This window comes from Vidua chalybeata, chromosome 15 (assembly GCF_026979565.1).
Source record: "Vidua chalybeata isolate OUT-0048 chromosome 15, bVidCha1 merged haplotype, whole genome shotgun sequence".
In the NCBI taxonomy this organism is placed as follows: Eukaryota; Metazoa; Chordata; class Aves; order Passeriformes; family Viduidae; genus Vidua; species Vidua chalybeata.
Window position 1 is genome coordinate 11,954,897 of NC_071544.1, and position 13,379 is coordinate 11,968,275.

At 55.9% G+C, this 13,379-nt stretch overlaps 2 protein-coding genes across 3 annotated transcripts; both read right to left on the bottom strand.

The window, feature by feature from the left end:
* Positions 1–227: 227 nt before the first annotated feature.
* On the bottom strand, positions 228–4,333 carry CD74 (CD74 molecule). 2 transcript variants are annotated; one of them, XM_053956450.1, is made up of 9 exons: positions 4,225–4,333; positions 2,840–3,015; positions 2,627–2,718; positions 2,484–2,537; positions 2,212–2,307; positions 1,884–1,974; positions 1,351–1,539; positions 935–1,027; positions 228–815 (listed from the first exon to the last, which is right to left on the bottom strand). In XM_053956450.1, the coding sequence occupies exons 1-9, from the start codon at positions 4,293–4,295 to the stop codon at positions 808–810; spliced, it is 870 nt and encodes a 289-aa protein (XP_053812425.1). In that variant the 5' UTR covers positions 4,296–4,333; the 3' UTR covers positions 228–807. The 2 variants fall into 2 exon arrangements, with proteins under 2 accessions (XP_053812425.1, XP_053812426.1); XM_053956451.1 differs by lacking the exon at positions 1,351–1,539.
* Positions 4,334–8,534: 4,201 nt separating this feature from the next.
* On the bottom strand, positions 8,535–11,515 carry RPS14 (ribosomal protein S14). Its single transcript, XM_053956818.1, has 5 exons — positions 11,300–11,515; positions 9,981–10,131; positions 9,518–9,679; positions 9,264–9,340; positions 8,535–8,643 (listed from the first exon to the last, which is right to left on the bottom strand). Exons 2-5 carry the CDS (start codon positions 10,127–10,129, stop codon positions 8,576–8,578), a joined length of 456 nt encoding a protein of 151 aa, XP_053812793.1. The 5' UTR covers positions 10,130–10,131; positions 11,300–11,515; the 3' UTR covers positions 8,535–8,575.
* Between the last annotated feature and the right edge of the window lie 1,864 nt (positions 11,516–13,379).

The window sequence follows — 13,379 nt, forward strand, 5'->3', positions numbered from 1 at the left end:
TGGAGGATGTTATGGGTGGGAGAGCAGAACGAAGTGTCTGCCTGTCTGGGACAGGGGGACCCCAGGGTACCAATGAAATCAAACAAGGAATGGGACACAGAACACAGCCAATCCTGGGTGGAGATACAGCTGTCCAAGTGCCTGCACAGGTTTTTCTTTATCTCTTTTCTCTTAAGGTTAATTCATTTATAACCTTGGACAGCTGCAAACAGCACACAAAGCCCTGCTGGAGTTGCTTACAAGGCTTTCTTATTTAAAAGTTTATTTGAGATTATTAGCTTGTGAGATCATTTATAAGGAACAATCAGATATATTCAGGAAAATTAGAAGCCCCTCTGCCCTGGTTACCCACTGCTGAGGCTGTAGGCGAATCTCTATGTACAAATCTGAGCACTCTGCAATAAAAACCCATTACTCCAGTAATCTAACAGGGCTCCAGCCTACAGGGATCAGTTAAGAAGCTTGTGGGGGTTATTTTGCTGCTTTTAATGTTTGTTCAGTCTAAGGAAGCTTAAGTTCTTCAGCAGGGGTGAGCTGCACTGCTGCCTGGGTGCTGTTGGAGGTTGAGCCAAAGAGAACAGGATTTATGGATCTGAGGTGGTTGAAATAATTTTCCAGCCTGCTCTGCCCACCCTCTGAGGGGACACTGTCTAATGGTGGTGGCAGCTCTGCAGCCAGGGAAGGGTGCCCAGGGATGCCCACTGTTAACTGCCTTGGAAGAGCAATGTAAGAGCAGAAAAGAAATGGGGAAAATAATTCAGGAGCTGAGGGGACAGGGATGCTGAAGGCAACTGCTGGCATCCTCTTCTACTCTCCTGTAGGAAACAAGAGGAGGTAGTCAGTCAAACAGCTCAAGGACTTCCCAAAACCCCTCTCATTGCAACCTCCCCCTCTCCAGCAGTCCCCAGGACTCTGGGGACACTTGGACACTCACCTTTGCCTGGGTTCAGCTTAAGCATGTCCACCCCAGAGAAGATCATCTCCTCTGGATCTGGGGTGCCAGCAGGAGCACTGGGAGCAGCAGTGCCTGCAAAGGGAGGGCAGGATGTGGGTGCTGGACCTTGGGGCTGCCCCAGCACCCACCTCCATCCCTCTGAGAGCAGCAGAGGAGATCCTGCACCCACTGCTGAGCAGGGGGGCTCATGGAAAGCCCTGACTACACACCTCAGCTCCAGCTACCTGCGGGGGCCTGTGGGTTTTGGGGTCACTTAAAGCCTTGACATACTGGCACTGGATGGGTGAGGGGTGCTCCCTGAAGCCTAGATCCCCTCCTCTCCTAGCTCTCCTCCCTACTCCCCATCAGTCCATGCACACTGCTCCTTCCTCTCCATCCCCTCCCTGGCAACCTACCGGGGCAGTCCAGCTTTCCCCGAGTGGCAGTGCCCTCAATCTTGGTGCCATTTTTGTAGCAGCACCAGCAGAAACCGGTGGAGAAATGGCACTGCTTGGGCAGGTAGTCGCCGTTCTCATCGCACTGGGGGTGGAAGTGGCCCAGCTGATCATTCCCAAAAGTGGCCTCTGCTTGGCACTTAGTTTGCACTAGGGCAACAGAAAGAGGGGACACTGTCAGCCCCCAGGCCCTTCCCCTCAGCAGGAGATCCTATCCAGAGTTAAATGTGAACAAGCCTCTGCTCAGCAACCTTTCTGAAGCTCTTGGTCTAACCAGGGATGCAGGATTTGGGGTGGGGCTCCAGCCTTTTGTTCACCCCAAACGCCCTACAGGCAGTGGGCCGAGATGCCCTGTGATGTCCTAACAGCCACAAAACAGGAGCTCCCCGCAAAACAAATAGGTCCATGACTGGAGGGAGGGCTTGGTTCCCTGTGAGATGTCCCATGCCAACACCTCTCTGAGCTCCCCAGCTCAGCAGTCCCATCCCCAATACCTTTCTCTGCTGGGATTGCCTTGCGGTCCTCCGACTGGGGGTTCTTGGCCATTTCAAACAGCAGCCACTTGTGCATCCAGGACTCGAAGGACTGCAATGACAGCATCCAGCACGTTAATGGGCATGGGGGGAGTTCACCCCAGGGGAGCCATGTCATGAGCTCTGGCTTGGACAGGGAAGGTGGTGAACAGCATCCCCTTCCTTTGGGTGGGAGCAGCCCAAGTCTGGCTAAAGCCAGACTTTGTTTATCCTGATAAACAGATGTCCCTTCCCAGAGCACTCCTCGACAGAAGACAAGTGGGACAGGATGACAGTGACAATCACTGACCTTCCAATCCACGTGAGTCATGGTGCTCCTCAGGCGCTTCAAGTTGTCCATCAGGTTGTCCTTCAGCTCCGGGAACATCTTGCTGGGGTCTGCTTGCTGCAGAGCAACCACCACAGTGATGGCAAAGAAAAATGAGGTGGAGGAGTGGGGGTTGGAGCTCTGCTGGTATCAGCCAGGCAGATGCTGCAGGAGGTCAGAGCTCCCACCAGCTCTGAGCACCCAGAGAGACCCCAGACCAGTTCAGGAGGCAGCTGTGGGGGGGGGAACCTTACCAGCAGCAGGTGCTTCACCAGGTCCTCAGTTTTGTTGCTAGCAGGGGGCTTGTCCTCAAGAGAAAAGGCAAAGGGGCAGTGTGAGCACAGCAGCAAGGCCTGAGGGCAGCAGGCAGTGCCAAGCAGTGGTGGACTTCTCTTACCGAAAAGTCTTCAAAGGGTGCAGGATGCAGGACACTCATGACCAGAGGTGTGTTTGCCTTGGCCATCTTCATCTTATTCACTGGCTTGGCATCTGCCGAGGAAGGAGAACTGTGAGGGCACCCAACCGGGTTGGGTGGTCCAGGAGGGTCCCAGAGGGACTCATCCCTTCTCTCCCTCCACCTCCCAGCACTCTGGTTCATGGGGCTACTGACTGGCAGGCAGCTTCCTCTGCAGAGCCTCCAGCTGCAGGTTCTGGGAGGTCTTGGTCAGCTTGCTGATCTGCCCGCTTTGCTGGTACACGTAGTAGACCGTGACAGCCTGGCCGACGATGAGCAGGGCCACCAGGATGGAGAGTGTGGAGAAGGTGGCTTTGCGCCCCAGCGCAGACCTGCGGGACACGGACAGGGAGCTCAGCCACCCACCGTGAGCAGGAGGTGACATCCTGCTGTCACGCCCTCCCGGCCCCAGACACTCCTGTCGCGGGGGTTTGCAGCCAGACAAATGCAAATCCCCCCACTGCAGAGAGCAGAAGCGAAACCTCAGCACCCCTCCACACCGGGAACTGAAACCCACTGTGGGGGCGGGGGAAGTGGGGACGGGGGGGTGGGGAACGAAGGGCACGTGGGTGGGGACAAGGCGCTGCCAGGGGATTTTGGGGAACAGCATCACTCTGGGTATCGCCTTTTGCGGGATGATGGAGCCACTTGGAATCGCGCTGGTCCATGGGGCAGAGGACACGACTCATGGGACGTTGGACTGCACTTAATTTTTAAAATGTTGTGCCAGATCCTGCCCCGCTGCGTGAATGTGGCACTGTGGAGGTGCAGCGGTGCCCCAGAGGTCCCCCCCTGCCTCCGCTGCCCGGGGAGGAGCGGGCTGTGCCCGGCCGAGGGACAAGTCCCGAACGGGACGCGCTGCACGGGCGTCTGCCCGGTGACTGGTGACGTCACAGCTTCAGGGCTTCTGATTGGCTGCAGGTTTAGGGCGGGGTGACCTCCCGCGGGGGTTGGGACACAGGGATGAGTTGGGACATGGCGGGGGCAGCCCCACAAAGCCACTTGGGTCCAGGGTCCGCTCCCGCCCCATGGCACCTCATCAGCCTGCCTGTCCCACAGCCTCTTTCCCACAAATCTGCTTCCCCCAAAGCTTCAAGCCATGGCTCCATGCCCCACCCTGTGAGCCTGGCCACTCCACCGCCATGCCTTGTCCCCGGCGGCCCAGAGGTGCAGTGACCCTTTTCATCCCGCTGCCACTCCGTGCCCTCCCAATCCCATAGCCACCCGATTGCCCCATCCCACAGCCGCCCCATGTTCCCCTCCCACTGCCGCCCCATGCCTCCCATCCTACAGCCACCCAATTCCCTCCATCCCAGACCCACCCCGTGCCTCTTCCTTGCCTCACAGACCCTTCCACGGCCCTCTTAGCTCCACGGCGCCCCATTCCCACAGCCTGCGCCCCATCTTCTGCCCCATAGTCACTCTGTGCTCCCTTGACCCGACTGTATCCCCTTCCATCCCACAACCACGCAATACCCCGCTGCTCCACGTCCCCTCCACCCTCCCCGTGCGCCCCAACCCCGTGTCCCCAGCAGTGGCACCTCTGTGTGTCCCCAACACTGAGCACACCGCTGCCGCGGTCAGAGATGAGGTCCCGCTGCTCCTCAGCCATGGCTCCGCTGGGCTCCCGGAAGGCAATGAGCACCCCGAGAGAGGCTTCTGGAAATACCCTCGGGTCCCCACCCTGCCCTGACACCCGCGGGGGGGAAGCCAAAAAAAAAGTCCTATTGGCTGCTGGCACTTGCATCACTCGTTGTCAGGCAGACCTCTGCTCCAGAGGTCTCCAGTTCAGAAATGATGCTGGACACAGTCGTGAGCCCCAACGCCGCTCAGTGGGGCTGCACTGCCCACCCCGCGCCACCCGCAGGTCACCGTGCCCAGCTGGTGACACCGGTGCCATGGGCCCAGAGGCTCTGGTACCCCTGGGGTGCAGGAGGTGAGAAAAGGTAGGTGGCAGTGGGGAGGGTGAGAGGAAACGTGTGAGGAAGGAAGTAGGGTGCAGAGCTGGGACAGGGGGGTGGGACACCGTGGGGAGGACCCCCCACACCAGAAGCTGAGCAGGACCTGGCACAGTGCCAGGGTACACCCCTCCTCTTCCCCTGCTGCTGGGGAAAAGCTGCACTTGGGCTCAAGCCCGTCCTTGAGGGTCACTCTGGACCCTCCCTGTGTGGGGGTACTTGGCCAGCACTTCTCAGGCTGAGAGGGCAGTGACTAAAGGATCAAGAGCTTTCAAGCCCTCCTTCCTTCTAGCACTACTCTCTTTGCTTTGCCTGCAGCAGCTTCCAGGGGCTGAAGCCCAAAGCCAAGACAGGAGGAACAGCCCCTAGATGTGAGCGATCCCAAAGCACCAGCAGGAGTGGGGCAATGAGGGTCTGCAGCCTCCCCACAGCCCCACAAGTGCTACATGGGCAGGAGCAGCCATCCACCCCATAATGCTGGGTTTTGGTGGTGTTACACAATGCCCCAGAGCAGCCCTGGGGTAACAGACCCCAATGCCTACGCTGGGCCGAGGGTCACACTGAGCCCAGCACCAAGCTGGCTCCAGTGTCAGGACTCAGCACGACCATGGCCAGAGCTCAGCCAAAAGTGAAACTGTGAATGTGGAGTTAAAAGTCCTACCTAACCCTACCTAACCAGGCACCACGGGTTACCTGGCAAACCCACTGGGGCGAGCAGGGACATGCTCCATTTCTATTCCAGATTCAGTCCTGAGCCTCCCAGCTGGCAGGACAGCCCTGGGAGAGCAAAGGGATCACTTCAAAGCACTTACAGGGGGTAGGGCAGGGACTCCTGGCAGATGCTGCTCCTGGAGGAAATGTGGTGGCACAATGCTCCTGCTTTCCAGGTAGGAAATTGCAGCCCCACACAGGGGAAGGGTTTTGGTACCTGGAGCCTGGTCCTGACCCTGCAACCCAGCTGAGAAAGGCCTGGGTGCCCAGGGGTTCACACAGCACTGCCCCATCAGCCTCACCCCAGCCTCACCCCAGGCCGTAACAAAGCTGTGTTTAGAAACTATCAGAGGGGTTTGAAAAGAAAATAAAAAGGGAGAGGGGATTGAGAGAGAAGGGAAGAAAGAGAAGTAAGAAAAGGGGAAGAAAAAAGCGGGGGAAAAGGAAAGAACACAAAAGTCTTCCATGCATTTTTTGCCTCTCCCCTCATGGGCACTGGGACTTTCAGGGGACACACAAGTTTTCCTCACAGCCCCAGCTCCCACTCAGCTCCTCATTTTGGGGCCACAATTCCTGCCTTGAGGCCCTGCTCCTGGTGCATTCCGTGACCAGCCTCAGCCATAAGGGGAACCAGAGAAAATCTGAACAGGAACTTCACAAACAAAACCCCAGCGATTCCATGGAGCTGGGCCGGCTGTGCAAACCACAAACGTGGGTGATAACCTGGGGGGGGGAACAGCCCCCTTCCCAGGCAGGCTGAGCCCCTCGAGCCCCAGCCTGGAGGAGGACTGTCTGCCCTAAATCAGGCCCTGCTCCACACACAGACATCTCCAGTCAGCACAACTTTCTGCCCAGGGCTGCGACACCCGGTGTGTTCTCTGTCTGCGAATTGATTTTCCAGGGAAGACAAAGACACTTTCAGAGAGCAGCTTCCATCCTGTCTGACCCTCCTCACTCTCCCATTGCCTGAGGCTGGCAATGAATTGTCACCACCCTGTTACCCCAAGGCTTTGTATTTGGTGCTGCCCATCAAACACTTCACAAGTCTATTTTGGGGAAAAAAAGCCATCTGGAGCAAGGAGTGATTTTGGGACTCTGATGAGGACCAGGCCAGCAGAGCAATTATTTCAGGCAGTGAGATGGAATAACCCAGCAGGCATTCACAGGAAGCCATTCATCACCAGCTGGGCCTCATCTCACAGCTCTTGGCCCCCAGACCCTGCACAAAGATTTGGAGAATACACCCACATTTCCCACCGACCCTGAGGTGACCCCCTCAACAGCACAGGATAAGCCCTGGGCAAACCTGAGGGGAAAGGCTGAGCCACAGAGCCCACCAGTGACCACTGACTGTGTCTGGGGATTGAGCACAGTCCCCAAACAGCCCCACGCCCTTCACACGATGAGCATCCCTGCCAGGGTGAAACAGGGTGGGCAGGCAAGGGTGGGCAGGCAGAGCATCCCCCACCCACACAGCCCAGAAGCCATCACCCAGCTACAGGTACAGGGGGGTGCAGGTGATTCAGTTCCTCACTGAATCACTCAAGACAAGCCAGTTGGGTCAGGCCAGGGACTGTCAAGAGCCAGGAGACCCATCCATGCCCCTTTGACAGGAGGGCCTTTCCTTCCAGAAAGCCCCAGGACATGGGCCAGGAAGCTGCTCTTTGCTGGGGCTTCTTCGGTTTCTCTTCCTCATTCATCATTTCCTCTTTGGGGTTATGCATCAACACAGGAAGCTGTTTCAAAGAGGTCAGGTCAGCTGAGAAATCAAAGCAACTTTTACCTTTAATTGTGTAGTGAGCCCAGGCACCAGCTTGCCCATGGCACAGCACTGCCAGGGCAGCACGTGGCACAGGCTGGGTGTACAGTGACTCAGCTCAGCCAGCCCTGTGTGCACCTGCACGGCTCCAGCTTCCAAGGATTAATAGAGTAACTCCACCTTCCCATGGAGCAGACACCTTCCCCTTTCTACATCTGGTGTACAAACCAGCAAGGCTGAACCAGCCTGGACCAGGGTGGGCAGCAGAGAGAGTGAGTGGAAATATCTCCCCCTGCACCGAGAGATGAGCAGAGTCTGCTGAGTTTTTGCCACAGCAAAGGTCCCGTGTTGGATTTTTGCTGTAGAGCTCTCCCTGCATGTGCCCCATGAAACAGCCATGGTGATGTCCCCTGGGACAGAGTAACTCACATGTAACACACAGAATCACTGGGTTGGAAGAGACCTTTAAAATCATCGAGTCCAACCCATGACTTAACACCTCAACTATACCATGGTACCAAGTGCCACACCCAGTCTTGTACTAACTGTGGCTTTTCATCATGCAAAAACCATTACTAACAAAAAAACTCCAAAACCAACCAATCAACAAAATTGCAACAAACAACAAACCAAAAACCCCACTAGCAGGAGGAAACTGCAACCCTGCCTGCTTGCGCTGCCCGTGTGAACTAACGTGCTATGTGCTCAGACATGCCAGGCTCCTGTTTGCTGCAGTCTCCAGAGCCCTTTTAACCATCGCCACTCCTTGGAGGAAAACCCCGCCCTGCGCAGCTAACGAGACCAGCAACAGCTTTCACTGTATCCAAAGCGTATCAAAAACCAGAGGGGAGCTGTTGGTAACAGTATCCCATTCCCTGCTCTCTCCTCTGTCCTGCCCCCTCTTCCTTCAGCTCCATGTTGGCTGAGCTGCTTCTGGTTTCCTGCTTTTGACACCTTCTCCACAAGGAGTTCAATCACTTTAAGTACAGGAAAACAGTGATCTGAACGGCAAATGGTGCACGTTTAAGACAGTAAGGGAAGTTTATTCTAACATTTTCCATGGCCACATATAAAATAACAAATAAAACACTATGGCTGTGCCAAGGGAAATGCTGGCTTAGGAACAGATGTCCAGGCAGAGGACTTTTTCCACAGAAAGGGGAAGTGATGCATTAAGCAACATTTTGCAGAAAGCCCAGCAGCAGTTGCTCGCTCCCAGCCCAGCTTTCTTTTCCAGGAGATGCAAAAGGTCATTATTCATTTTAAAAGTAGCTTTTAGTATATGAAGCCTAAGACCCCTGTGGCTTTGGATCAGCCAGCCTGGTTCCCCTCCAAGCAAGAGGCCCTGCTCCAGAGTACAAGCCATCTGTGGATGGAATTAACTGAAGCCCCTTACCCCAGTAAGAAAACACAGAGCTGAACAGAGGTTTAAGAGAGCTTTAATAACAGAAGGTGCTGCGCTGGTTACAGACGACGTCCACGGCGACCACCCTTCCTGCGAGTGCTGTCGGAAGGGATGGGGGTGACATCCTCTGCAGGGAAAAAATCCAGAACTGTTATCCCCCAGAAACCACCCGGGTACAGCCATCAGCTAACACTTCACCACCTGGACACCACAGGAACTGCACATGTGCAGAAGGAACTCTCTGTGAAGGTATTTGGGAAGTTGCCACAGGCTGAGTACCCAGGGCTTTAATGCTTTGCAAGCAGAAATTCCCATCTCCCATCCCACTTAAATCAAGCAGCCAAAGCAGTTCAAAAGAAACACGGGATGCTTGAAGAATTTTCAGCACAACCACCACCACTGCATCTTGTGACTTCCCCAAAAGTTCAGGACTCTCCCTACAACAGCTAGAGAACTCCATTACTACTGAATCACCGAGACCAACAAGGTATTTTTAGGTGACAGGACAGCTGTGTGACATCAGGGGAGCAGCAGCATCCTGTTCCAAGCTGGGGTTTGCCCTGCCCACAGAAACCTGGGTTCTGAGTACTGCTCTCACCACCTACTGGTCAATTTAAGGATCTGTTTACATGAAATCCTTTAATTGGTGCCATCTAAGCAGCCATGAAGAAAGTCCCGAAGTTAAGATCAAGCAGCACAGATGCCTGCAAAGCTCAATTCACTAAATAATCTTTTTTCCTCACTCACCAATGCGGCCGATCTTCATTCCAGAGCGGGCCAGAGCTCTCAGGGCTGACTGGGCACCAGGTCCAGGAGTCTTGGTCCTGGAGGAGAGTCAGAACCAACAACCCCTTTAATGACCCAGAAGCTGAACACAGTTTACAGCCAGAAATATGAAAGCCACACTTTCCCCACGCCAAACCTCTCCTTGTGCTCCACACCCATTCACCACCAGCCCCCACAGCCATGTCCCCATCAGTGTCCCAACCCTCCTGCTGTACCTGTTGCCCCCAGTTGCACGCAGCTTGATGTGCAGGGCAGTGATGCCCAGCTCCTTGCACCTCTGGGCAACATCCTGGGCTGCCAGCATGGCTGCGTAGGGAGAGGACTCGTCTCTGTCTGCCTTCACCTTCATCCCACCGGTCACACGGCAGATGGTTTCCCTACAGAAGGAAAAGGTGATGTTCAAAAGAAAGCCATTCCTTGTTCTTTCCCCAAACCAGAATATGGGCAGAGTCAGAACCTAGTATTTCCAATGTTACCAGATCAATAAGCCACACAGTACCCTGAACACCATCTTGATCAGAAGAGCTCACCAAGCCACCCAGTTCATGTACATGCACCATGCATGGAGCTCAGCAGAAACTCAGGGATTTTGGTGGAACCTCTTGCCAAACCCAGCTTCTACTTTCACACCCGAAGGAGCTGGGTACTGCAGTGAGGTGATGCCTGTCCCATACTCACTTGCCAGAGAGATCAGTCACATGGACGAAAGTGTCATTGAAGGAGGCAAAGATGTGGCAGACACCAAACACATTCTCTCCTTCAGCAACCTGGGGTCCCAAGCTGATGACCTGCTCTTCCTTCTTCTCCTTGCCCTTACGAGGTGCCATTTCTGAACAACAAAAGAGATGTGTGAGCATTGGTAGTTTCTCAGCATTTGTAAAGGATTTTATTAAATTCCTGCTATTTCAACATTTAGCCAAGCAAGAAAGAATGAGTTACCACTGGCAAAACACAGGTACATTTCTTAAAAACCCCATGATTCCCAGTTTTGCTATATCCTGGCACACAGGTCATGATCTACAGCTGTTTAGTGGAGTCCATCCTGCTGCACTTCATGGTAGCTGACATCTCCAAGTCTCACCACAGCAATGCACAAGGGAGCTCATTTCCTCGATAACCAGCAATGCTGAGCATTTCCCCTTGTTTATGTGAGTTTATGGAAAGAAAACACCAAACCAAACAATTACACAGACCCAGTATTGTCAGTTAAGCCGCGAATCTGCAGACCTTTTAAATACCAGGTTGGGTTCTTCCATATTATTGACCTCCCAACCACATCCTTGGGACTAGCCCAGCTGTATCTCCTGCTCCTGAAGCCCACACCCAGTGATGGGAGACAGCAGGGGCAGCACTCGGCTGTGTTCGGTTTCATGGCCGGGGATCCTGTGCATCCGCTCCCAAGCACAGAAAAACGGTTCCCTATTGCCCTCTCCTGCCAAACTCCTGCTACAGCCGGCGCCCTGCACAAGGCACGGTCACTGCATTGAGGTACCCAACCCCAACACAACCCACGATCACCCTCGGTCGTGCCCTCTCCACCAACTGCCCTGAGCACTATAACAGCAATTTACATCAGTGTCTGCGCGGCCACTTCGATAGCACCACATCCCTCTCGACACATCCATGGCGCACGGGCTACACGGACAGCGCTCTCTCCAGCCCAGCGAGGCCGACACGGAACAGGCAGCACACGCTGTACAGCCGGCATCGAGCTCCGAGCGACGAACGCGTGAACGCGTCGCGTTTCACCGCGGCCCCGACCGCTCAGTGTCCGAGGGAGGGCCGGCCCGGGGCCCAGCAGCCCCAGCCGGGAGCTCCGCTACTCCAGCCCGCGGCTCTCCCGCGGCCCATGGCCCCGCTCCGCCGAGCGCGCCTCCCCCGCGCCCAGCGCGCTGCCCCGCGCAGCCCCGGTCCCGCGAGGGCGGGCGGCGGGCGCGGAGGCCGCGGCGAGGCGCGGGCGGGCGGATGGCGGCGGATGCGGCGCGGCCCGGACTCACCTGCCCTCCTGCTCCGGCGGCTGCCGCGGAAAGGAAGCGGCGGGCTCAGGGGGCGTGGGTCACCGCCTCACCCGGAAGGAATGGCAGAAGGCGGCGTGTCCGCTGCCGCAGGGCTGTGTCCCGATCCCAGTCCCGATCCTTCCGGGCCGGGCCAAACCGTGTCCCGATCCTCCCGAGGCCGAGCCGATCTCCCCAGGCTGGCGCGGCCACCTCTCCCCTCACACAATTCTCCCGCCGGCCCGACCTCCCCAAGATGGCGGCGGCCTCCCCCCAGGTCCCTCCCCAAAATGGCGGCGGGCCCGGGGGTGTTTGCGCTCCAGACGGAGGCGGCCCGGGAAAGCTTTGGAAACGAACCGGTTTAAAAAACAGCTGGAGGGAAATGGGTGTAATTCCAGAAGCTTCCTGCTTCCCCCCGGCTACGCCGCTGCAGTCGGCTCTGCGCCGACTCAGCTAGAGCCAGGTTGGGGCGCAGGCCTTTCCCTCTCGCTCTGCTGTCAGGGCTGAGCATGGTGAGGGGTCCTGGGGGTCTCCAGGCAGCTGCCTGGCCGTGCCCCGAGCTCAGGCCGGAGCCCTGACTGCGAGGAGGTGTTTGGGAATTCACCCACAAGAGAAAGCATGTGGTGGTTTAATATGTGTGAGTGCCGTGTTTTCGTCGAGGAGCTGATGGGAGAGGTTTCAGTCGCGGTGATTCTCTCAGGAGCTCTGGCAGCTGATGGGAGAAGCAGAGACTGCAGCTGTGAACTGTGAGCGATGCCACAGGAACACCTCCCTGAGCTCTGGTAGGGGAGGTTTGCTCTACCTCAACAAAGACAATGCCAATTTGTAAATTTTTACATAAAGGTGGTCCAACAAGGCAGTATTTTCTGTTTCCAAGTGATTTAAAAAGTGCTCACAAGAGTAAGGATGGGGAACACCAAAAACCTTCGGAACAGAGGCACAATGAAATTGAGTTTATAGTGCTGATGAGATGCTTCCTGGGCATGATCCTGCCCTGCCTCCAGCTGCTTCACCTGGTGCCGAGCTGCCTCTGGGAAAGGGAGAGCTCTGAGCCACATGGGCTGGGGCGTGAGTGACAGAGCAGGAGCACCTGTGGGTCCCTACATGGGAACGCCTGACAGACCTTCAGATCTGCGCCCAGAACTGTGCTCAGAGCTGGGCTGATGGAGAAGAAGCAGCTGGAAAAGGGAGGCTCCTTGTAACAGCACTGCTAGTGAGGCTGCACAGTCCAACATCTGCAGGGAGGGTCCAGCACCTCTGCATGACTGAGGGTGCTGGCCTGTCAGAAACTTCTGCCTCCCTTCTCATGTCCATCTCTGCAGCTGTGGGGTGATACGTTTTTTAGGATAGCATCCACTTGCCCAGATTGCCCATCCAGAATTCCTATACCTTTTTCTTTCTCTGACCAAGCATTCCAGGATGCAAACCTCTAGGCTGCCACCAGGGAAAAGAGGTTTGGTCCTTCAGGCTCCTTGTCCCCCTGCACCGCCCCCACCCGTGCTGGGATTTTTCCCTGAGAAAACGCTCTGTGCTCAGGGATGTCACTGTAACCCCCGTCTTGACCCCATGGAACACCTTCACTTGCTCCTGTGTTCGATTTACCACTGCATCAGTGATCTTCCTGTTTGAATATTGAAGGAGAGGCTTTTAAAATACACATTGGCAGAGCTGCTGTAATTCCAGCCGGGAGCTCCAGTGACAGCGGCTGTGGCCTGATTTGGAGGACAGGGGAAGGAAAGAGTCAGCAGCAGGGAGTGCTGCAGAGGTCAGCCTGTGTCAGGGCACGTGTGCTGTGGGTGCCCTGTCTGAGGAGGAGCCTGGGGCAGCCAGGCAGGGTGGGTTTGTCCCCATGGAGCCACGTGTGCTGCTCTGCCTGTGACAATCCTCCAAGAGGATTGTACGAGCCTGTGGATATTCCCCTGGAATAGAAGCAAGCCAGAGGCAAGGAAATGGACAGGCCTCCACTTATGGGCCACAGGCTGAAATAACCATATGAGCTGCTAAAAGAATTAACCCACTGGTTCAAAATCCTGTGCTGCCCTCAGGCCCAAAGTTGCTGGGAGACAGGCTGCTCCTGGTCCCT

Coding starts and splice junctions, on each gene's coding strand:
- RPS14 (XM_053956818.1), bottom strand. CDS start 10,129: ATGGCACCTCGTAAGGGCAAGGAGAAGAAGGAAGAGCAGGTCATCAGC. Junction 9,341..9,517: donor CGTGCAACTGGGGGCAACAG/GTACAGCAGGAG, acceptor ACTCTCCTCCAG/GACCAAGACTCCTGGACCTG. Junction 8,644..9,263: donor AATGAAGATCGGCCGCATTG/GTGAGTGAGGAA, acceptor TTTTCCCTGCAG/AGGATGTCACCCCCATCCCT.
- CD74 (XM_053956450.1), bottom strand. CDS start 4,295: ATGGCTGAGGAGCAGCGGGACCTCATCTCTGACCGCGGCAGCGGTGTG. Junction 2,538..2,626: donor CACCCTTTGAAGACTTTTCG/GTAAGAGAAGTC, acceptor TTTTCTCTTGAG/GACAAGCCCCCTGCTAGCAA. Junction 1,540..1,883: donor GGCAATCCCAGCAGAGAAAG/GTATTGGGGATG, acceptor CTGTTGCCCTAG/TGCAAACTAAGTGCCAAGCA.